The sequence below is a fragment of the Ranitomeya variabilis genome, chromosome 2, assembly GCF_051348905.1.
Source record: "Ranitomeya variabilis isolate aRanVar5 chromosome 2, aRanVar5.hap1, whole genome shotgun sequence".
Classification (NCBI taxonomy): domain Eukaryota; kingdom Metazoa; phylum Chordata; class Amphibia; order Anura; family Dendrobatidae; genus Ranitomeya; species Ranitomeya variabilis.
Window position 1 is genome coordinate 173,514,034 of NC_135233.1, and position 24,283 is coordinate 173,538,316.

At 45.4% G+C, this 24,283-nt stretch overlaps 1 protein-coding gene across 2 annotated transcripts in view; it reads left to right on the forward strand.

The window, feature by feature from the left end:
• LOC143804781 (pecanex-like protein 2) overlaps positions 1 to 24,283 on the forward strand; it is a 1,087,275-nt gene that overhangs the window by 900,812 nt on the left and 162,180 nt on the right. For both annotated transcript variants that reach the window (XM_077283212.1, XM_077283213.1), the window contains one exon: positions 11,065 to 11,298. In XM_077283212.1, the coding sequence (XP_077139327.1) occupies positions 11,065 to 11,298 (234 nt within the window). The remainder of the gene's footprint in view (positions 1 to 11,064; positions 11,299 to 24,283) is intronic.

A 24,283-nucleotide genomic window follows, 5' to 3' on the forward strand; every position in this document is an offset into this window, starting at 1 on the left:
GCCCAGCCCACATAGGGGTATATACAGCACAGCCCACACAGGGGTATATACAGCACAGCCCACATAGGGGTATATACAGCCCAGCCCACACAGGGGTATATACAGCCCAGCCCACACGGGTATATACAGCCCAGCCCACACAGGGGTATATACAGCCCAGCCCACACAGGGGTATATACAGCCCAGCCCACACAGGGGTATATACAGCCCAGCCCACACAGGGTTATATACAGCCCAGCCCACACAGGGGTATATACAGCCCAGCCCACACAGAGGTATATACAGCCCAGCCCACACAGGGGTATATACAGCCCAGCCCACACAGGGGTATATACAGCCCAGCCCACACAGGGGTATATACAGCCCAGCCCACACAGGGGTATATACAGCCCAGCCCACACAGGGGTATATACAGCAGAGCCCACACAGGGGTATATACAGCAGAGCCCACACAGGGGTATATACAGCAGAGCCCACACAGGGGTATATACAGCAGAGCCCACCAGTATACAGCAGAGCCCACACAGGGGTATATACAGCAGAGCCCACACAGGGGTATATACAGCAGAGCCCACACAGGGGTATATACAGCAGAGCCCACACAGGGGTATATACAGCAGAGCCCACACAGGGGTATATACAGCAGAGCCCACACAGTATACAGCAGAGCCCACACAGTGGTGTATACAGCGGAGCCCACACAGGGGTGTATATAGCAGAGCCCACATAGTATACAGCAGAGCCCACACAGGGATGTATACAGCGGAGCCCACACAGGGGTATATACAGCAGAGTCCACATCTCCCCCGATAATGGCCCACAGTCCAGTTAAAAAAAAAAAACCACTCTCCTCACCTTTCCTTTTGCCCGCGCTGCGCGCTGCTCCTGGCTCCTGTCTCCTGTCTCGGCGGCTGCAGTCTGCCCGGGACACAGCAGGTGCGCGATGATATGACGTCATCGCGCACCCGCAGTGTCAGAGGCAGAGCGGGGAATGATGGGAGAGGGGGCGTCAGGTGACGCTCTCTCCTCCATCATTGCATTGAACTATACCGGCGTCATAGACGCCGGTATAGTTAAATGCGGCGGCGGCGGCACTGGCGGGGGCGGGGGCGGGGGGGGAGGGGGAGGAACAGTTCAGCGGCCCACTACTGGCACCGGCCCTTCTGGCATTTGCCAGAAGTGCCCGATGGCCAGTCCGGCCCTGAGTGGAGTCTATGTGCACATATCCACATCACTGCGAGGCATACAGACACTGCAGACTACAGCCAGGTAATTTTAATGCAAGAGCATTAAAATCTAACAATTTAAAACGGTTGTTTTTGTCCCAGGCATCAGATGTGAGTGCACATAAAATTCTTTAAAAATTTTTAAAAATACAGGCCACATATTGAAACAGTCCGTTATCTCCGTCCGACGCCCTTTCTATGTGTGGTTTAAAAATAGTTGTTTTTCATGCATACATACCAATTTTTGGTCCGTCTAATACCCTAGGTCTATACACTGTCTTGATAAAAATCAAAACAAAAAAAACCCCTGTATTACAGAGTGGTAGTTCCGTGACACGCCTCATGTATCTTTGGTCTACAAAGTGTGCTTTTCAGGCTTCTATTCACCTTTGTTTGCTGTGTGTTATCCTAGCTCTAAACAGTAAACACTATTTTAGGCGGAATTAAAAAAAAAAAAAATGTTTACCCCCATGTGGAAATGTTTGTCAGCCCATACACTTAGGGTACCGTCACACAGTACCATTTTAATCGCTACGACGGCATGATCCGTGACGTCGCAGCGATCGTATGATTATCGCTCCAGCGTCGTAGACTGCGGTCACACGTTGCAATCACGGCACTGGAGCGATGCCGAAGTCCCCGGGTAACCAGGGTAAACATCGGGTTACTAAGCGCAGGGCCGCGCTTAGTAACCCGATGTTTACCCTGGTTACCAGCGTAAACGTAAAAAAAACAAACAGTACATACTTACATTCCGGTGTCTGTCCCCCGGCGTTCTGCTTCTCTCCACTGTGTAAGCGCCATAGCCGGAAAGCAGAGCGGTGACGTCAGACGTCACCGCTGTGCTCGCTTTCCGGCTGGCCGGCGCTCACACTGCAGAGAAGCTGAGACGCCGGAGGACAGACACCGGAATGTGAGTATGTACGGTTTGGTTTTTTTACTTTTACGCTGGTAACCACGGTAAACATCGGGTTACTAAGCGCGGCCCTGCGCTTAGTTACCCGATGTTTACCCTGGTTACAAGCGAACACATCGCTGGATCGCTGTCACACACAACGATCCAGCGATGTCAGCGGGTGATCAAGCGACGAAAGAAAGTTCCATACGATCTGCTACGACGTACGATTCTCAGCAGGATCCCTGATCGCTGCTGCGTGTCAGACACTGCGATATCGTAACGATATCGCTAGAACGTCACGAATCGTACCGTCGTAGCGATCAAAATGGTACTGTGTGACGGTACCCTAAGTGTATGGGCATTTCAAGTCTAGGAGACTCGCTCCTTTAAATTGGGCCTAGTTTTTAATGAGGCCTTCCTCCACATGTCATCATCCACTGCCACTAGATCACCAGGGTTAATGATATAATTACCAAGTGGAGAACCCCCCCGTGTGATCAAAGGATAAGTCCCTGGCAATTCAGGGTCATCATCTGAGGCTAAGGGTACTGTCACACTCTGCAACTTTCCAACGATCACGACCAGCGATACGACCTGGCCGTGATCGTTGGTAAGTCGTTGTGTGGTCGCTGGAGAGCTGTCACACAGACCGCTCTCCAGCGACCAACGATGCCAAAGGCCCCGGGTAACCAGGGTAAACATCGGGTTGCTAAGCGCAGGGCCGCGCTTAGTAACCCGATGTTTACCCTGGTTACCATCGTAAAAGTAAAAAAAAACCAAACACTACATACTCACATTCCGGTGTCCGTCAGGTCCCTTGCAGTCTGCTTCCCGCTCTGACTGAGTGCCGCCGTAAAGTGAAAGCAGATCACAGTGGTGACGTCACCGCTGTGCTCTGCTCTTACTTTCCGGCCGGCAGTCAGTCAGTGCGGGAAGCAGACTGCAATGTGAGTATGTACTGTTTGTTTTTTTTTACTTTTACGATGGTAACCAGGGTAAACATCGGGTTACTAAGCGCGGCCCTGCGCTTAGTAACCCGATGTTTACCCTGGTTACAAGCGAACGCATCGTTGGATCGGTGTCACACACACCGATCCAACGATGACAGCGGGAGATCCAGCGACGAAAGAAAGTTCCAAACGATCTGCTACGACGTACGATTCTCAGCAGGGTCCCTGATCGCTGCTGCGTGTCAGACACAGCGATATCGTATGGATATCGCTGGAAAGTCACGGATCGTACCGTCGCAGCGACAAAAGTGCCACTGTGAGACAGTACCCTAAAGTGCTATGTGCTGTCCGGGGGAGGGGGAGATATCATGATCTAGTACTAGGGCCATTTCTCCACACATAGGCTCTATTTGCATGGTTTTTTGTTTTTTTTTACCCTCCAATTTTCTATTGCTTCACTAGGGCTAACAACATACCTATTATTTATAGAGTCCACCTGTTTTGGTATAGCATAGATTTATATGTTTTTTGCCTGCATCTGAGTTTTTCACTTTAATGCATTATGTTTTGGTTATGACAGATGCATTTATTGTCTTTATCATCTCTTTATTGTGCTATGTGAATCCCTTTAGGAGGGACCATTTTTGGTTTTGAGTGTTTGTGCCTATTGGAATTTTTTAAATATTTTTATTGTGTGGCCTTTGTTTGTTCTTTTTTGGTATCCCATTTCATAATAAAAAATTGTTGTTCAGGTGATCCCTGTTTTTGTGCATATTCGTCCTGCTTTTTGTTTTTTCATGTATATTTTGTATGCATGCGGGTGATCCCTGTTTAATATAATTTTCTTTATCTGTGGTGCCCGTAAACCTTTCTTCTCTCGTAATTCTTGGCAACCCAGCTACTCACTGCATAGGCTATAACAGCATAGGAGACCCACTGTTTAATAATGGCCCTTTAAGACTATTAATGCCGCCTGATGCCCCTCTAAAAATAGGCTTTGTGACTTTGAGTCCCTCCTTCAGAAATAAAACAAGATGTGTCTCCTTATGTGTCACACACCACATGGCCAGCTAGGGTTGTTAAATGTTACAATGACATTTCCCAGTGAATGCATTTGTATTGGTTGAAAGCAATGTTAAAATTGAAAAACGTATCAAAGACGCTGCATGTGAACATAGCCCAAGTGGTGGGGGAACATTTTGGTCTAGGGTTAATTATTTTGCCTTAGATACAAGTCATTATCCTGGAAAGGATGTACCTTTACATATTTTCAAGCAAAATCCATTTTGGTTTCATTTGTATGTTTTTTAGTGCACCTGTAAAAATGGCGTGAAACTCTGACAACATTGCTTACAGCTGTGACCTAGGAGTCAGAAATGCTTCCAGGGGTGATCCCCATAAAGTTACTGTGTCATTTAAGCAGTGCTTCCATCATTTTCTGATGTTTTTAGGCCTTAAAAGGACCCCCGGGGGATTGCGGTAAAATTACTCGGGTTTCTCATAGACTTACATTGGGCTCGTTGCTCAGGTCAAGTACAATTTGCTCGACCCAAGCAATGAGCACCCGAGCATTTTAGTGCTCGCCCACCACTACTTAACACCTTTCCCCATATTATACACATAAAAATTATTTCCTGGATTGTTCACATATCTTTCTGTACCTCCTAAATGATGTAAATCTGCTTCTCTTTATACCATTTGCATGCTCAGCAACTTAACATCAACTGACTTCCCTTTTTCCTTTCTCAATATGTCATACTACTTTGCAGCCTGGAATCTCCCAAATCTACACAAACATAGAACACATACACGGCACACAGCAGACATTTTGGCTTATATCCCAGGGTTTGGATAAGGGCATGGACTTTTTACACTACCTGGGAATGCAGTCGTGACCACACCTGACCGGCAGGAGGTATAGACCCAGACTGGCCACAGGGGACATTCAGGCAAGATGACAAAAAAGTTTACCTTTCTTTTGGAGCTACACAGTCTCCATCTCCTGAGCTGAGGCCGCTGACGACCCCTCCGTCTCTCCAGTCAGTCCCTGTGTGTTTCCTCCACTGCTCCACGTTGGGTGCCAGATGTTATGGAAATTTGGTTAGGATAAATCTATCCCTGTGTGTGCTGCTGCTGTTCCCAATTAGGTTAAGTATTTTGAGTGCTCAAGAAAGACACTGTACACTGTGGTGACAGAATAACATTCCATCAAATACTGATGCTTTATTTTAGTACATACATGTTTTATATTTGCGTATAAAAAGGGGGTGGTTAGTTAATTACCATATTGTTGGGCTTCAATGTTATTGGTTGTCTGAATATATATGGAATATTGTGATCGAAGTGTATATAAATGCTGATTAAGCAACTAAAATGTAACTGTCACCTTTTTCTGCAACTAGGGCCAAAATAGAGATATGCACTCAGCACTTGGCACTTCTGGCATTGTTCCTCTTTTCATCTCGGAAAGTCCCAAAGAGCTAGCTGTCTGATTTCTGTCAGCCATTTTAAGCAATTGATTATAGTGTATATATTAGGTGTGTGTATATATGAGCATATATGCAAGTGAGATCTATATGAAATATCACAAGGTTAGGGGATGACATGTATAGTTGTGTGTCATCAGCATAAAGATGGTACTGAAAGCCAAATCTGCTGATGGCCAGTCCATTTGGGGCCGAGAAGAGAGAGAAGAGAAGGGGGCTAAGGACTGAACCTTGAGGGACCCCACCATTGAGAGGAAGAGGAGACAAAATGGAGCCAGCAAATGATACATTGAAGGAGCAGTCAGAAAGATAGAAAGAGAACCAGGAGAGGGTAGTGTCCTTTATGCCTATTGACTGGAGCATAGAGAGTAGAAGATGGTGGTCAACAGTGTTGAAAGCTGAAGAGAGGTCAAGAAGAATGATCAGAGAGTGGTCACCATTACATTTTGCTGTCAGAAGGTCATTGGTCACTTTGATGAGTGCAGTTTTTGTCGAATGTAGGGGCGGAAGAATCTGGAAGGGAGTGAGTGGAGAGGTATCTGGTAAGGCGGGAGTAGACCAGGCACTCCAAGAGTTTAGAGATGAAGGGGAGAATGGAGACTCGTGTGTAGTTACAGTATTTGTGCAGGATGGATCAAGAGAGGGTTTTTTAATAATGGAGTAATGATAAAGTGTTTGAAGGAGGAGAGGAAAATGCTAGAGGAGAGGGAGAGATTAAGGCCAGGGTCACACTTGCGAGTGCAATGTGAGAAACTCGCGTGAGTCTCTCGCCTCAATACCCAGCACTGCCGCCGTCACTTGGAACCAGAGCATTCAGCTGCATAGAAATACATACAGCCACAAGTTCCGATCCCGAGTGCCGGCGGAAGTGCTGGGTATTGAGGTGAGAGACTTGTGCGAGTTTCTCGCATTGCACTCTCAAGTGTGACCCCAGCCTAAGGATTGTAGTCAGGTGAGTAGGGATGACTGGAGAGAGAGCCTGGGGTCGGTAGTGCATGTAGTCGGATGAGAAGAAGAGAGGATCCTGGGGACTTCTTCTTCTGTGATGGGATCAAATGTGGAGAGTGAGCCGTCAGAGGGATATTCTCTATATTCCCAATAAAGTGTGATGCCAGGTCAACAGCACAAATGTCTCTTATAGGGTCTTGTGCTTTCGAACTGAGGAGGGAGTGAAAGGTGTCAAAAAGCTTTCGAGACCTAAAAGTCAGAGCAATCTTTTTTCAAATGGTTAACACGGTACCGAACCTTTTGTTCCTTTGACCATGTAAGAACATGTTCTGTACATATCACAGCTCCTCGGCAGGGGAGAAAGTAAATGTAAGTATACAGACAGGACTTCACGGGATCACAGTTGATTCATTCTGAGAGGTAAACATGGTTTTAACCCCTTAACGACCGCCGATACGCCTTTTAACGGCGGCCGCTAAGGGTACTTATTCCACAGCGCCGTTAATTAACGGCGCTGTGGAAAAAGTGAATAGCGCCCCCCAGAGTCGGATTTTCTCTGGGGTCTTGGTTGCCGAGGGTAGCCGAGACCCCAGAGAACATGATTCGGGGGGTTTTTACCGACCCCCGAGTTGCGATCGCCGGTAATTAACCGTTTACCGGCGGTCGCAACAAAAAAAAACAAAACGCGATTTGCCGTTTAATTTCTCTGTCCTCCGATGTGATCGCACATCGGAGGACAGAGAAATGTGGTCCCCGATGGCCCCCAATAGCCCCCCAATACTTACCTACCTCCCCCGGTGCTCCTCGTGTCTCCCCATGGGCACCGCCATCTTTTTTCCGGGAAAAAATGGCGGGCGCACGCGCAGTGCGCCCGCCGCCCGGCACCCGGATGTTCTTTGGGGTCTCGGCTGCCGGGGGTAGCCGAGACCCCAAAGAACATGATCGGGGTCGGTTTGCACCGACCCCTGCTTTGCGATCGCCGGTAATTAACAGTTTACCGGCGACCGCAACAAAAAAAACAAAAAAAAAAGCGATCAGTTATTTCTCTGTCCTCTGATGTGATCGCACATCAGAGGACAGAGAAATAGGGGGATTCGGGGACCCTATCATACTCACCCGGGGTCCCTGGGTCCTCTTCTGTCTTCTCCTGCCAGCCGGCTTTTTCATCATGGCGGGCGCATGCGCAGTGCGCCCGCCATCTGCTGCCATCTGCCGGCCGGCAGGAGAAGACAAGTTGGGGCTAAAATTAGGGTTAGGGTTAGGGTTAGAGTTAGGGTTAGGGTTAGAGTTAGGGTTAGGGTTAGGGTTAGAGTTAGGGTTAGGGTTAGGGTTAGGGTTAGAGTTAGGGTTAGGGTTAGGGTTAGAGTTAGGGTTAGAGTTAGGGTTAGGGTTAGAGTTAGGGTTAGGGTTAGGGTTAGAGTTAGGGTTAGAGTTAGGGTTAGGGTTGGGGCTAAAGTTAGGGTTAGGGCTAGGGTTAGGGTTAGGCTACTTTCACACTAGCGTTTTTTGGCTTCCGTCGCAATGCGTCGTTGGAGAAAAAACGCATCCTGCAAAAGTGCTTGCAGGATGCGTTTTTTCTCCATTGGCTTGCATTAGCGACGCATTGCGACGGATTGCCACATGTCGCATCCGTCGTGCGACGGATGCGTCGTGCTTCGGCGGACCGTCGACACAAAAAAAACTACATGTAACTTTTTTGTGCGACGTGTCCGCCATTTCCGACCGCGCATGCGTGGCCGGAACTCCACCCCCGCCTTCCCGCACCTCACAATGGGGCAGCGGATGCGTTGAAAAAACAGCATCCGCTGCACCCGTTGTGCGGCGCTTACAACGCTAGCGTCGGTACGTCGGCCCGACACACTGCGATGGGCCGAGTACGACGCTAGTGTGAAAGTAGCCTTAGGCTTCTTTCACACTTGCGTCGGTACGGGGCGGTCGCAATGCGTCGGCCCGATGTACCGACGCACGTTGTGAAAATTGTGCACAACGTGGGCAGCGGATGCAGTTTTTCAACGCATCCGCTGCCCAGTCTATGTCCTGGGGAGGAGGGGGCAGAGTTACAGCCACGCATCCGCGGAAATGGCGGACGCGACGTACAAAAAAAAGGTTACATTGAACTTTTTTTGTGACGACGGGGGCTAAAGTTATGGTTAGGGTTGGGGCTAAAGTTAGGGTTGGGGCTAAAGTTAGGGTTAGAGTTGGGATTAGGGTTAGGGTTTGGATTAGGGTTGGGATTAGTGTTACGTTTGGGATTAGGGTTGGGATTAGGGTTAGGGTTGGGATTAGGGTTAGGGGTGTGTTGGATTTAGGGTTTTGATTAGGGTTATGGTTAGGGTTGAGATTAGGGCTGTTTTGGGGTTAGGGTTGTGATTATCGTTAGGGTTGTGATTAGGATTATGGATCGGGTTGAGATTAGGGTTAGGGGTGTGTTGGGGTTAGGGTTGGAGTTAGAATTGGGGGGTTTCCACTGTTTAGGTACATCAGGGGGTCTCCAAACACGACAGCCAATTTTGCGCTAAAAAAGTCAAATGGTACTCCCTCCCTTCTGAGCTCTGCCGTGCGCCCAAACAGTGGTTTACCCCCACATATGGGGCATCAGCGTACTCGGGATAAATTGGACAACAACTTTTGGGGTCCAATTTCTCCTGTTACCCTTGTGAAAATAAAAATTTGGGGGCAAAAAGATCATTTTTGTAGAAAAAATGAGATTTTTTATTTTCACGGCTCTACGTTATAAACTTCTGTGAAGCACTTGGGGGTTCAAAGTGCTCACCACACATCTAGATAAGTTCCTTAAGGGGTCTAGTTTCCAAAATGGTATCACTTGTGGGGGGTTTCCACTGTTTAGGCACATCAGGGACTCTCCAAAAGCGACATGGCATCCGATCTCAATTCCAGCCAATTCTGCATTGAAAAAGTCAAACGGTGCTCCTTCACTTCCAAGCTCTGCGGTGCGCCCAAACAGTGGTTTACCTCCACATATGGGGTATCGACGTACTCAGGAGAAATTGCACAACAACTTTTGTGGTCTAATTTCTCCTGTTACCCTTGTGAAAATAAGAATTTGTGGGCGAAAAAATCATTTTTGTGAAAACAAATGCGATTTTTTATTTTCACGGCTCTACGTTATAAACTTCTGTGAAGCACTTGGGGGTTCAAAGTGCTCACCACACATCTAGATAAGTTCCTTGGGGGGTCTAGTTTCCAAAATGGTGTCACTTGTGGGGGGTTTCCACTGTTTAGGCACATTAGGGGCTCTCCAAGCGCGACATGGCGTCCGATCTCAATTCCAGCCAATTCTGCATTGAAACAGTCAAACGGTGCTCCTTCACTTCCAAGCTCTGCGGTGCGCCCAAACAGTGGTTTACCTCCACATATGGGGTATCTGCGTACTCAGGAAAAATTGCACAACAAAATTTGTGGTTAAATTTCTGTTTTTACACTTGTGAAAATTAAAAAAAATGGTTCTGAAGTAAAATGTTTGCAAAAAAAAGTAAAATGTTCATTTTTTTCTTCCACATTGTTTTAGTTCCTGTGAAGTACGTAAAGGGTTAATAAACTTCTTGAATGTGGTTTTGAGCAGCTTGAGGGGTGCAGTTTTTAGAATGGTGTCACACTTGGTTATTTTCTATCATATAGACCCCTCAAAATCACTTCAAAGGTGATGTGGTCCCTAAAAAAAACATGGTGTTGTAAAAATGAGAAATTGCTGGTCAACTTTTAACCCTTATAACTCCCTAACAAAAAAAAAATTGTTTCCAAAATTGTGCTGATGTAAAGTAGACATGTGAGAAATGTTATTTATTAACTATTTTTTGTGACATATCTCTCTGATTTAAGGGCATAAAAATACAAAGTTTGAAAATTGCAAAATTTTAAAAATTTTCGCCATATTTCCATTTTTTTCATAAATAATCGCAAGTAATATCGAAGAAATGTTACCACTAACTTGAAGTACAACATGTCACGAAAAAACAATCTCAGAATCAGCGGGATCCGATAAAGCGTTCCAGAGTTATAACCTCATAAAGTGACACTGGTCAGAATTGTAAAAATTGGCTCGGTCATTAAGTACCAAATTGGCTCTGTCACTAAGGGGTTAAACAGGCAGGTAAATGATTTATGTCACAGAAAGAATCAGCTACAATCCCATGCTGTCTTGTCTGTGTACTCTCTTTTGCTTACTCCCCTGACCAGGAGTTGTGAAATGTGCATACTTATTCTATTTGTACTTGGAAATGTATTTAAAATAATTGTATTGAAGTAAAAATAAATGATATCTGTATTGATTATTGATTTTATTGTAGGTTTGAATAGCCTAATTTCATATAATAATCTTTTTTTATTTCTGTCTTTTAACCCTTTTCTCATTGTTTCAGTTAGAATTATCTTATATTTATAATGAAACCATTTATTTATTGTTCAGCCTAAAATACGGTAAGCAAGTGCATGAAGGACCTTATTATAATATACCGTACTTATTGCTGTTGGAGGATATGTAAACCTTGTTATGTACAGAATATTTAGCATCTTTAATATTTGAATTGTCTCAACAGAGCATAATATACTTTATAGTAAAATCATCAAAGCTATTGCACTGGCTAGAAGATGAATCAATGCAGAATGCTTTACAGCCATACACAAGGTGGAATCATGTTGAATGTGATCTGGCGATTTTTAACATCAATGTGGATGAAGACTATATTCAATGCTTGCAGGGAATTTCAAGAGCCAGCTTTTGTGGTGTTTATCTGGATTGGATTCAGTATTGTGCAAAAATGGAAACTAAGGTATTCAGTGATACTCTAGTTGTTTCTACATTTTTTACACGTTTCAATAGTGTCATAATAATAATAATAATAATAATAATAATAATAATCTTTATTTATATAGCGCCAACATATTCTGCAGCACTTTACAATTAAGCGGGGACATATACAGACAAATTCAATACAAGTTAAGACAATTTAAACAGTGACATTAGGAGTGAGGTCCCTGCTCGCAAGCTTACAATCTACAAGGAAATGGGGGGACACAATAGGTGAAAAGTGCTTGTTATTTCAGGTCTGGCAATTATAATAAATAGGGATTTTCATAATAAAGCTGCATGATCCGGTCATCAGCCCGTGTGTTTAAGTGCAATAATCAAGTATCAAGTGCAGTTATCATGAGCATGGAGGGTGTGGAGACAGATGAATAATATTTGGAAGGAGGGAACAGGGCAAAGTTAGTTTACTGAGTAGTTGATGTGGTAGGCTTGTTTGAAGAGATGGGTTTTTAGAGCGCGCTTGAATAGGTCGGGGCTAGGTATCAGTCTGATCGTCTGGGGAAGTGCATTCCAGAGAGCTGGTGCAGCACGAGAGAAGTCTTGTAGACGGAGGTGTGAGGTTCGGATTACGGGGGATGTTAGCCTTAGGTCATTTGTAGAACAGAGGGCACGTGTAGGGCGATAGACAGAGATGAGAGAGGAGATATAAGGCGGTGCAGAACTGTGGAGGGCTTTGTGGGTGAGAGAAATGAGTTTATACTGGACCCCGTAGCGAATGGGTAGCCAGTGTAATGACTGGCACAAGATGTAGGCATCGGTGAAGCGGTTGGACAGAAATGTCATCAATCAAATAGGTGAAAAACCATATACAGAATTTAGATAGAGAAGGTGGTTGCTAGAAATAATAAATAATATAGCACTTTGTAGCGCTATAGCTTGCAAACATGAAATACTGTATACAGTGCCTTCCGAAAGTATTCGGCCACCTGGAACTTTTCAACCTTTTCCCACATATCATGCTTCAAACATAAAGATACCAAATGTAGATTTTTGGTGAAGAATCAACAAGTGGAACACAATTGTGAAGTTGAACGAAATTTATTGGTTATTTAAAATTTTTGTTGAAATTCAAAAACTGAAAAGTGGGACTCGATCTGATGGACCTGGTGAAATAGAGTATTCTTCTTGTGCACTGGAGTCAGACTCTGTTGTCAGATATTCATTTTTGTATTTCTTAGTTCCATGTCTTCTGTTGTTCCTCTTATAGTGAAAAAACGTTCGTGGCTTCCCACTCACATATTCATTCCTGTTTTTATTCCATGTGAAAACCCGATCAGAGTCATAATCGCCTTTATCTCGAATAAATTTATCCCTTTTTACTTTAATTTAAATTTAATTTAATTTAGTTAATTTAATGCCCATTTTTTTAGTCAGGGATAAACATTGTGGGTCTGATAACCTTGTCCTAGGTCTTTTTAATCTCCAACTCCAATTGTGTATACCTCTTCATATTGAACTCATAGACCAATTTCAACAATTTTTCTGAACACTCCAAAAATATTTTTTGCCACTCAGCCAAAAATTGGGGATCATCTCTGAAATGCGATGCCTCTTTAAAAATTCATAGACCACGAGGAACTCTGCCAGGCTTTGGAAAGTAAATTTCTCAATCTGACAGAAAAAGAGGTTAGATTGTTTTGGACTAACAACTCTCTCAAATCATATTTGGAAGCTGGCAGAGTTCCTCGTGGTCTAAGAATTTTTAAAGAGGCATCGCATTTTAGAGATGATCCCCAATTTTTGGCTGAGTGGCAAAAAATATTTTTGGAGTGTTCAGAAAAATTGTTGAAATTGGTCTATGGGTTCAATATGAAGAGTTATACACAATTGGAGTTGGACATTAAAAAGACCAAGGACAAGGTTAAGTCCAGATTATCAGACCCACAATGGTTATCCCTGACTAAAAAAATGGACATTAAATTAACTACTAGGGTTGAGCGAAAGGGATCGAACAAATTGAAAAATCGCCGACTTTCGGCAAAGTCGGGTTTAATGAAACCCGACCCAATCCCAGTGTGAGATTGGCCATGCTGTCGGCGATCTTCGCGCCAAAGTCACGTTTTGTATGACGCTTTCAGCGCCATTTCTCAGCCAATGAAGGAGGATGCAGCGTGATGACATAGGTCTTGGTCCCCACCATCTTAGAGAAGGGCATGACAGTGATTGGCTTGCTTTCTGCGGCATCACAGGGGCTATAAAGGGGCATGCACACCGACGGCCATCTTACTTCTGCCAATCTGAGCATAGGGAGAGGTTGCTGCAGCTTCGTCAGAAGCAGGGATATACTTAGGGAGGGAAGATTAACCCCCAAACGGCTTGTGCTGTAGCGATTTCCACTCTCCAACACCACCTTTTCTTTGCACGGACAGTGGAGGCTAGATTTTTGTGCATCAGCTCTGTAGCTTATTAGGCTGCCTTATAAGGCTCCCTGATAGCTGCATTGCTGTTTGTACGCCGCTGTGCAAACCAACTGCTTTTTTAAAAGCTAAAATCCTGTTGCTCCTTTCTGCACAGTTCTATTGTTTATTTGTCCACACTTATGTGCTGCAGTCCTTTTTATTGCTGGCTGCCCTACTTGTCCTGAGATCATTGTAGGGAGATTGTTATTGTAGTACAGTCCCTTTTTTTATATATATCTTCCAGCCACCTTCTGCCACTTACATTGTGTAGTGTAATACAGTGGGCCTGATTTTTGCAGCAGTCTCCCACAAAAAAAGGGAGATTTAAATTGCCACTAAGTGGATCTGTGTCAGTTCTGTTTGTCGTATATCTGCCAGCCACGTTCTGCCACTTACATTGTGTAGTGTAATACAGTGGACCTGGTTTTTGCAGCAGTCTCCCACACAAAAAAGGGAGATTTAAATTGCCACTAAGTGGATCTGCATCATTTCTGTTTGTCGTATATCTGCCAGCCATGTTCTGCCACTTACATTGTGTAGTGTAATACAGTGGACCTGGTTTTTGCAGCAGTCTCCCACACAAAAAAGGGAGATTTAAATTTCCACTAAGTGGATCTGCGTCAGTTCTGTTTGTCATATATCTGCCAGCCACTTTCTGCCACTTACATTGTGTAGTGTAATACAGTGGGCCTGATTTTTGCAGCAGTCTCCCGCACAAAAAAGGGAGATTTAAATTGCCACTAAGTGGATCTGCGTCAGTTCTGTTTGTTGTATATCTGCCAGCCACGTTCTGCCACTTACATTGTGTAGTGTAATACAGTGGGCCTGGTTTTTGCAGCAGTCTCCCACACAAAAAAGGGAGATATAAATTGCCACTAAGTGGATCTGCATCAGTTCTGTTTGTCGTATATCTGCCAGCCACGTACTGCCACTAACATTGTGTAGTGTAATACAGTGGGCCTGATTTTTGCAGCAGTCTCCCACACAAAAAAGGGAGATTTAAATTGCCACTAAGTGGATCTGCTTCAGTTCTGTTTGTCATATATCTGCCAGCCACTTTCTGCCACTTACATTGTGTAGTGTAATACAGTGGGCCTGATTTTTGCAGCAGTCTCCCACACAAAAAAGGGAGATTTAAATTGCCACTAAGTGGATCTGCGTCAGTTCTGTTTGTCATATATCTGCCAGCCACTTTCTGCCACTTACATTGTGTAGTGTAATACAGTGGGCCTGATTTTTGCAGCAGTCTCCCACACAAAAAAGGGAGATTTAAATTGCCACTAAGTGGATCTTCATCAGTTCTGTTTGTCGTATATCTGCCAGCCATGTTCTGCCACTTACATTGTGCAGTGTAATACAGTGGGCCCAGTTTTTGCAGCAGTCTCCCACACAAAAAAGGAGATATAAATTGCCACTAAGTGGATCTGCGTCAGTTCTGTTTGTCGTATATCTGCCAGCCACTTTCTGCCACTTACATTGTGTAGTGTAATACAGTGGGCCTGATTTTTGCAGCAGTCTCCCACACAAAAAAGGGAGATTTAAATTGCCACTAAGTGGATCTTCATCAGTTCTGTTTGTCGTATATCTGCCAGCCATGTTCTGCCACTTACATTGTGTAGTGTAATACAGTGTGCCTGATTTTTGCAGCAGTCTCCCACACAAAAAAAGGAGATTTAAATTGCCACTAAGTGGATCTGCGTCAGTTCTGTTTGTCGTATATCTGCCAGCCACTTTCTGCCACTTACATTGTGTAGTGTAATACAGTGGGCCTGATTTTTGCAGCAGTCTCCCACAAAAAAGGGAGATTTAAGTTGCCACTAAGTGGATCTGCATTAGTTCTGTTTGTCGTATATCTGCCAGCCACGTTCTGCCACTTACATTGTGTAGTGTAATACAGTGGGCCTGATTTTTGCAGCAGTCTCCCACACAAAAAGGGAGATTTAAATTGCCACTAAGTGGATCTGTGTCAGTTCTGTTTGTCGTATATCTGCCAGCCACGTTCTGCCACTTACATTGTGTAGTGTAATACAGTGGGCCTGGTTTTTGCAGCAGTCTCCCACAAAAAAAGGGAGATTTAAATTGCCACTAAGTGGATCTGTGTCAGTTCTGTTTGTCGTATATCTGCCAGCCACGTTCTGCCACTTACATTGTGTAGTGTAATACAGTGGGCCTGGTTTTTGCAGCAGTCTCCCACAAAAAAGGGAGATTTAAATTGCCACTAAGTGGATCTGTGTCAGTTCTGTTTGTCGTATATCTGCCAGCCACGTTCTGCCACTTACATTGTGTAGTGTAATACAGTGGGACTGGTTTTTGCAGCAGTCTCCCACACAAAAAAGGGAGATTTAAGTTCTCAACAAGTTTATATACACCTTGTACCTTGTTTTACAGTACCATATAAAGGTTGTTAGTTTGGTTACATTTTCCCAAAAATGAGGAAGCCTGGTGGAAGAGGCCGTGGGCGGTCATTGCCAGCTGGTAATGATGGTGGTGGAGTGTTGTGAAATTGGATTTTGGGCTCCCCCGGTGGCCACTGGTGGAATTGAACTGGTGTGCATCATCCTCTCTGTTCACCTGTTTCCATCAGGATGTGGGAGTCGCTATTTAGCCTTGCTCCTCTGTCACTTCCATGCCGGTCAACATTGTAATCAGAAGCCTTTCTGTGCATGTTCCTGCTGCTAGACAACTCCCAGCTAAGTTGGACTTTAGTCCTTGTTTGTTTTTGCATTTTGTTCCAGTTCACAGCTGTAGTTTCGTTTCTGTGTCTGGAAAGCTCTTGTGATCTGAAATTGCCACTCTGATGTTATGAGTTAATACTAGAGTCTTAAAGTAATTTCAGGATGGTGTTTTGATAGGGTTTTCAGCTGACCATGAAAGTGCCCTTTCTGTCTTCCTGCTATCTAGTAAGCGGACCTCAATTTTGCTAAACCTATTTTCATACTACGTTTGTCATTTCATCTAAAATCACCGCCAATATTTGTGGGGGCCTCTGTCTGCCTTTCGGGGAAATTTCTCTAGAGGTGAGCCAGGACTATATTTTCCTCTGCCAGGATTAGTTAGTCCTCCGGCCGGCGCTGGGCGTCTAGGGATAAAACGCAGGCTACGCTACCCGGCTACTGTTAGTTGTGCGGCAGGTTTAGTTCATGGTCAGTTTAGTTTCCATCCTTCCAAGAGCTAGTTCTTATGTTTGCTGGGCTATGTTCTCTTGCCATTGAGAACCATAACAGTTTGACCGGCCCCAAAGGGTTAAATTAATTGACAGAGAAAGGAGAGAAAAGAGAAGTCTGCTGAAGATTTTTTTTTCTTTTTTTTTTCCCTTCAGTTCTGTGTGTGCTTGTAATTGAATATCTTGCAAGTCTGCCTATATTGCAGCCTTTCTCTCTCTCTCTCCTTCTAATCCTGGAATGGCTCTGTGTTCACCTGTTTAAAATGGATATTCAGAGTTTAGCTGCAGGTTTAAATAATCTCACCACGAAAGTTCAAAATTTACAAGATTTTGTTGTTCATGTTCCTATATCTGAACCTAGAATTCCTTTGCCTGAATTTTTCTCGGGGAATAGATCTTGCTTTCAAAATTTCAAAAATAATTGCAAGTTGTTTTTGTCCCTAAAATCTCGCTCTGCTGGAGATCCTGCTCAGCAGGTCAGGATTGTGATTTCCTTGCTCCGGGGCGACCCTCAGGATTGGGCTTTTGCATTGGCTCCAGGGGATCCTGCGTTGCTCAATGTGGATGCGTTTTTTCTGGCCTTGGGGTTGCTTTATGAGGAACCTCAGTTAGAACTTCAGGCGGAAAAGGCCTTGATGTCCCTATCTCAGGGGCAAGACGAAGCTGAAATATACTGCCAGAAATTCCGTAAATGGGCTGTGCTTACTCAGTGGAATGAGTGCGCCCTGGCGGCGAATTTCAGAGAGGGTCTCTCTGATGCCATTAAGGATGTTATGGTGGGGTTCCCTGTGCCTGCGGGTCTGAATGAGTCCATGACTATGGCTATCCAGATCGATAGGCGTCTGCGGGAGCGCAAACCTGTGCACCATTTGGCGGTGTCTACTGAGAAGACGCCAGAGAATATGCAATGTGATAGAATTCTGTCCAGAAGTGAACGGCAGAATTTTAGACGAAAAAATGGGTTGTGCTTCTATTGCGGTGATTCAACTCATGTTATATCAGCATGCTCTAAGCGTACTAAGAAGCTTGATAAGTCTGTTTCAATTGGCACTTTACAGTCTAAGTTTATTCTATCTGTGACCCTGATTTGTTCTTTATCATCTATTACCGCGGATGCCTATGTCGACTCTGGCGCCGCTTTGAGTCTTATGGATTGGTCCTTTGCCAAACGCTGTGGGTATGATTTGGAGCCTCTTGAAACTCCTATACCCCTGAAGGGGATTGACTCCACCCCATTGGCTAGCAATAAACCACAGTACTGGACACAAGTAACTATGCGGATTAATCCGGATCACCAGGAGATTATTCGCTTTCTTGTGCTGTATAACCTACATGATGTGTTGGTGCTTGGATTGCCATGGCTGCAATCTCATAACCCAGTCCTTGACTGGAAAGCTATGTCTGTGTTAAGCTGGGGATGCAAGGGGACGCATGGGGACGTACCTGTGGTTTCCATTTCATCATCTATTCCCTCCGAGATTCCTGAATTCTTGACTGAATATCGTGACGTTTTTGAAGAACCTAAGCTTGGTTCATTACCTCCGCACCGGGAGTGCGATTGTGCCATAGATTTGATTCCGGGTAGTAAATACCCTAAGGGTCGTTTATTTAATCTGTCTGTGCCTGAACATGCTGCTATGCGAGAATATATAAAGGAATCCTTGGAAAAGGGACATATTCGTCCTTCGTCATCTCCCTTAGGAGCCGGTTTTTTCTTTGTGGCTAAGAAAGATGGCTCTTTGAGGCCGTGCATTGATTATCGGCTTTTGAATAAAATCACGGTTAAATATCAATATCCGTTGCCACTGCTGACTGATTTGTTTGCTCGCATAAAGGGGGCCAAGTGGTTCTCTAAGATAGATCTCCGTGGGGCGTATAATTTGGTGCGAATTAAGCAGGGGGATGAGTGGAAAACCGCATTTAATACGCCCGAGGGCCACTTTGAGTATTTGGTGATGCCTTTTGGTCTTTCAAATGCCCCTTCAGTCTTTCAGTCCTTTATGCATGACATTTTCCGTGATTATTTGGATAAATTTATGATTGTGTATCTGGATGATATTTTGATTTTTTCGGATGACTGGGACTCTCATGTCCAGCAGGTCAGGAGGGTTTTTCAGGTTTTGCGGTCTAATTCCTTGTGTGTGAAGGGTTCTAAGTGCGTTTTTGGGGTTCAAAAGATTTCCTTTTTGGGATATATTTTTTCCCCCTCTTCCATCGAGATGGATCCTGTCAAGGTTCAGGCTATTTGTGATTGGACGCAACCCTCTTCTCTTAAGAGTCTTCAGAAATTTTTGGGCTTTGCTAACTTTTATCGTCGATTTATTGCTGGTTTTTCTGATGTTGTTAGACCATTGACTGATTTGACTAAGAAGGGTGCTGATGTTGCTGATTGGTCCCCTGCTGCTGTGGAGGCCTTTCGGGAGCTTAAGCGCCGCTTTTCTTCCGCCCCTGTGTTGCGTCAGCCTGATGTTGCTCTTCCTTTTCAGGTTGAGGTCGACGCTTCTGAAATCGGAGCTGGGGCGGTTTTGTCGCAGAGAAGTTCCGATTGCTCCGTGATGAGACCTTGTGCTTTTTTCTCGCGTAAATTTTCGCCCGCCGAGCGGAATTATGATGTTGGGAATCGGGAGCTTTTGGCCATGAAGTGGGCTTTTGAGGAGTGGCGTCATTGGCTTGAGGGGGCTAGACATCAGGTGGTGGTATTGACTGACCACAAAAATCTAATTTATCTTGAGTCCGCCAGACGCCTGAATCCTAGACAGGCGCGCTGGTCGTTGTTTTTCTCTCGGTTTAATTTTGTGGTGTCCTACCTGCCGGGTTCTAAGAATGTTAAGGCGGATGCCCTTTCTAGGAGTTTTGAGCCTGACTCCCCTGGTAATTCTGAACCTACAGGTATCCTTAAGGATGGAGTGATATTGTCTGCCGTTTCTCCAGACCTGCGGCGGGCCTTGCAGGAGTTTCAGGCGGATAGACCTGATCGTTGCCCACCTGGTAGACTGTTTGTTCCTGATGATTGGACCAGTAAAGTCATTTCTGAGGTTCATTCTTCTGCGTTGGCAGGTCATCCTGGAATCTTTGGTACCAGGGATTTGGTGGCAAGGTCCTTCTGGTGGCCTTCCCTGTCTCGAGATGTGCGAGGCTTCGTGCAGTCTTGTGACGTTTGTGCTCGGGCCAAGCCTTGTTGTTCTCGGGCTAGTGGATTGTTGTTGCCCTTGCCTATCCCGAAGAGGCCCTGGACGCACATCTCGATGGATTTTATTTCGGATCTTCCTGTTTCTCAGAAGATGTCTGTCATCTGGGTGGTGTGTGATCGTTTCTCTAAGATGGTCCATTTGGTTCCCCTGCCTAAGTTGCCTTCTTCTTCCGAGTTGGTTCCTCTGTTTTTTCAAAATGTGGTCCGTTTGCATGGTATTCCGGAGAATATCGTTTCTGACAGAGGTACCCAATTCGTGTCTAGATTTTGGCGAGCATTCTGTGCTAGGATGGGCATAGATTTGTCTTTCTCGTCTGCTTTCCATCCTCAGACTAATGGCCAGACCGAGCGGACGAATCAGACCTTGGAGACATATTTGAGGTGTTTTGTGTCTGCAGATCAGGATGATTGGGTTGCTTTTTTGCCTTTAGCGGAGTTTGCCCTCAATAATCGGGCCAGCTCTGCCACCTTGGTGTCTCCCTTTTTCTGTAATTCGGGGTTTCATCCTCGATTTTCTTCTGGTCAGGTGGAATCTTCGGATTGTCCTGGAGTGGATGCTGTGGTGGAGAGGTTGCATCAGATTTGGGGGCAGGTAGTGGACAATTTGAAGTTGTCCCAGGAGAAGACTCAGCTTTTTGCCAACCGCCGGCGTCGGGTTGGTCCTCGGCTTTGTGTTGGGGACTTGGTGTGGTTGTCTTCTCGTTTTGTCCCTATGAGGGTTTCTTCTCCCAAGTTTAAGCCTCGGTTCATCGGCCCGTACAAGATATTGGAGATTCTTAACCCTGTGTCCTTCCGTTTGGACCTCCCTGCATCTTTTTCTATTCATAATGTTTTTCATCGGTCATTATTGCGCAGGTATGAGGTACCGGTTGTGCCTTCCGTTGAGCCTCCTGCTCCGGTGTTGGTTGAGGGCGAGTTGGAGTACGTTGTGGAAAAAATCTTGGACTCCCGTGTTTCCAGACGGAAACTCCAGTATCTGGTCAAATGGAAGGGATACGGTCAGGAGGATAATTCTTGGGTGACTGCCTCTGATGTTCATGCCTCCGATTTGGTCCGTGCCTTTCATAGGGCTCATCCTGATCGCCCTGGTGGTTCTGGTGAGGGTTCGGTGCCCCCTCCTTGAGGGGGGGGTACTGTTGTGAAATTGGATTTTGGGCTCCCCCGGTGGCCACTGGTGGAATTGAACTGGTGTGCATCATCCTCTCTGTTCACCTGTTTCCATCAGGATGTGGGAGTCGCTATTTAGCCTTGCTCCTCTGTCACTTCCATGCCGGTCAACATTGTAATCAGAAGCCTTTCTGTGCATGTTCCTGCTGCTAGACAACTCCCAGCTAAGTTGGACTTTAGTCCTTGTTTGTTTTTGCATTTTGTTCCAGTTCACAGCTGTAGTTTCGTTTCTGTGTCTGGAAAGCTCTTGTGATCTGAAATTGCCACTCTGATGTTATGAGTTAATACTAGAGTCTTAAAGTAATTTCAGGATGGTGTTTTGATAGGGTTTTCAGCTGACCATGAAAGTGCCCTTTCTGTCTTCCTGCTATCTAGTAAGCGGACCTCAATTTTGCTAAACCTATTTTCATACTACGTTTGTCATTTCATCTAAAATCACCGCCAATATTTGTGGGGGCCTCTGTCTGCCTTTCGGGGAAATTTCTCTAGAGGTGAGCCAGGACTATATTTTCCTCTGCCAGGATTAGTTAGTCCTCCGGCCGGCGCTGGGCGTCTAGGGATAAAACGCAGGCTACGCTACCCGGCTACTGTTAGTTGTGCGGCAGGTTTAGTTCATGGTCAGTTTAGTTTCCATCCTTCCAAGAGCTAGTTCTTATGTTTGCTGGGCTATGTTCTCTTGCCATTGAGAACCATAACAGTGGAGCATCTGGTGGTAGTGGGAAAAGCAAAATTGCACCTAAGGCTCCAGTTGTTCAGACAGCGTCATCGTCTGGCTACACAAGGCCTCAAAGGCTCCCTTATTTGGGAGTAGGAAAACCGCTTTTAAAGCTGGAGCAGAAGGAACAAGTTTTGGCTTTCATTGCTGACTCAGCCTTTAGCTCTTTTGCCTCCTCTTCAGAAAGTTCGAAATATAAAAGCAGCGAGTCGTCACCGGATGCTCCCGGTCAGGAACAAGTCGCTTCCTTGTGTCCTTCACCCAAAGCAAAAGTGAAGGATGCGGAAGGCGACACTACAGTTTACTCCATGGAGCTCTTTACACATACCGTGCCAGGGTTAGAAAGGGAAATAGTTAACAGCCCATTACAAGATGAATCGGACATGGAGTGCACAGATGCACAGCCACAGCTAGATTATTATGCTGTTCCATTGACTCAGATCACTACATTGCCCTCGCAGTGTACTGAGCCAGAATCTGACCCTGATGAGACTATGGTGCCCTGTCCCGAACGCTATAGCACCTTACACGGTGACACAGAGGAAGGTGCACAGGACATTGAAGATGAGGTGATAGATGACCCAGTTGTTGACCCAGATTGGCAGCCATTGGGGGAACAGGGTGCCGCTGGCAGTAGCTCTGAAGCGGAGGAGGATGATCCGCAGCAGGCATCAACATCGCAACAGCTTTCATCTGGCAGGCCCGTATCAGGCCAAAAACTTGTGTCTAAGGCTAGTTTCACATTTGCGTTTAAAAGCGCAGCGTTTTTAACGCAAACGCATGTGAAAAAACGCATGTAAACGCGTGCAAACGCTGCGTTTTTTAGACACATGCGTTTTTGCATGTAGAAAAAAAAACGCGGCGTTTTGCCGCGTTTGCATGCGTTTTTTCCTGCGTTTGCGTTTTTGAAACGCATGCTGAGAAGTGTGTGACAGCTGCCAATCATCAAAATCAACAAGAAAACCCACTATAAATAGAAATAGCTAGGGTTAGGGTTAGGGTTAGGATCCCTAGGGTTAGGGTTAAGGTTAGGGGTAGGGTTAGGGTTAGGGGTAGGGTTAGGGTTAGGATCCCTAGGGTTAGGGGTAGGGTTAGGGTTAGGATACCTAGGGTTAGGGGTAGGGTTAGGGGTAGGGTTAGGGGTAGGGTTAGGGTTTGGATCCCTTTATCACCTTGATGGTGGGGGGTGGCTTATAAGTGTGTATTCTTGTTTTTTTCTATAAAAATGCATGCGTTTTTAACGCAAACAAATGCATGTGCTTAAAAACGCATGCGTTTACATAGACAGCAATCCTTTTTTTGCGGCAAACAAAAAAAGCCTCTAGAAATTACTACATGTTGCATTTCTGCAACCAAACGCAAGCATGGAAAGAACGCATGCGTTGTCAAACGCGGCAAAACGCATGCAAAAAAAACGCATGCGTTTTTAATGTTAAACAGGAAAAAAATGCATGCGTTTTTTGCGGAAAAACGCAAATGTGAAACCAGCCTAAAACAAAACCAGTTTTAGGACAGCGTGGCCATCCGGTGAAAGTAGCACAGCGTGCAATGCCTGAAAAGGTATTCGATAGTAGTAAGAGTGCAGTGTGGAAATTTTTTAATCAAGATCCGAATGATCAGTGCAAAGTTATCTGTAAGAAATGCTCAAAGACCTTTAGCAGAGGGAAAAATCCCCTAAATTTAAATACAACGTGCATATGTAGACATTTAACCAGCATGCACTTGCAAGCCTGGACTAACTACCAAATGTCCCGTAACGTTGGTGCACCCGCTCAGAATGAAGGTAGTCAGCAACGCTACATTGCTTCCCTCACTGTAAGCCCACCATTTAGGACACCAGCTGCAGCAAATGTGGAGGTATCGTCGCAAGCCCAAAGCAGTCAGGGAATCACCAGGTTCTTGGTAGGAAACACTGTATGTAAGCCAACATCAAGAATACCATCACCAACCCTCTCTCATTCTGCCATGTCCACCACCACCCCCGCTAATTCCTCCATATGCAGTTCTCCAGTCCAGCTCACCCTACAAGAGACTCTCGTTAGGAAAAGGAAGTACTCATCCTCTCATCCGCGTACACAGGGTTTGAACGCCCACATTGCTAGACTAACCTCGTTAGAGATGATGCCCTACCGGTTGGTTGAAAGCTAAGCCATAGAGGACAGTGGGACAGTTCTGCCTAGCCCACGGTCTAGGAAACAGTTGGCAGTAGGCGTTTGACACCCTTCCTCCTCCACCTCCTCCTCCAGAAGCGAAAGCTCGTCCACAGAGCGCAGTCGCCCTACCACTCCATCCGCAGCTGCCAGTGTTGCACAC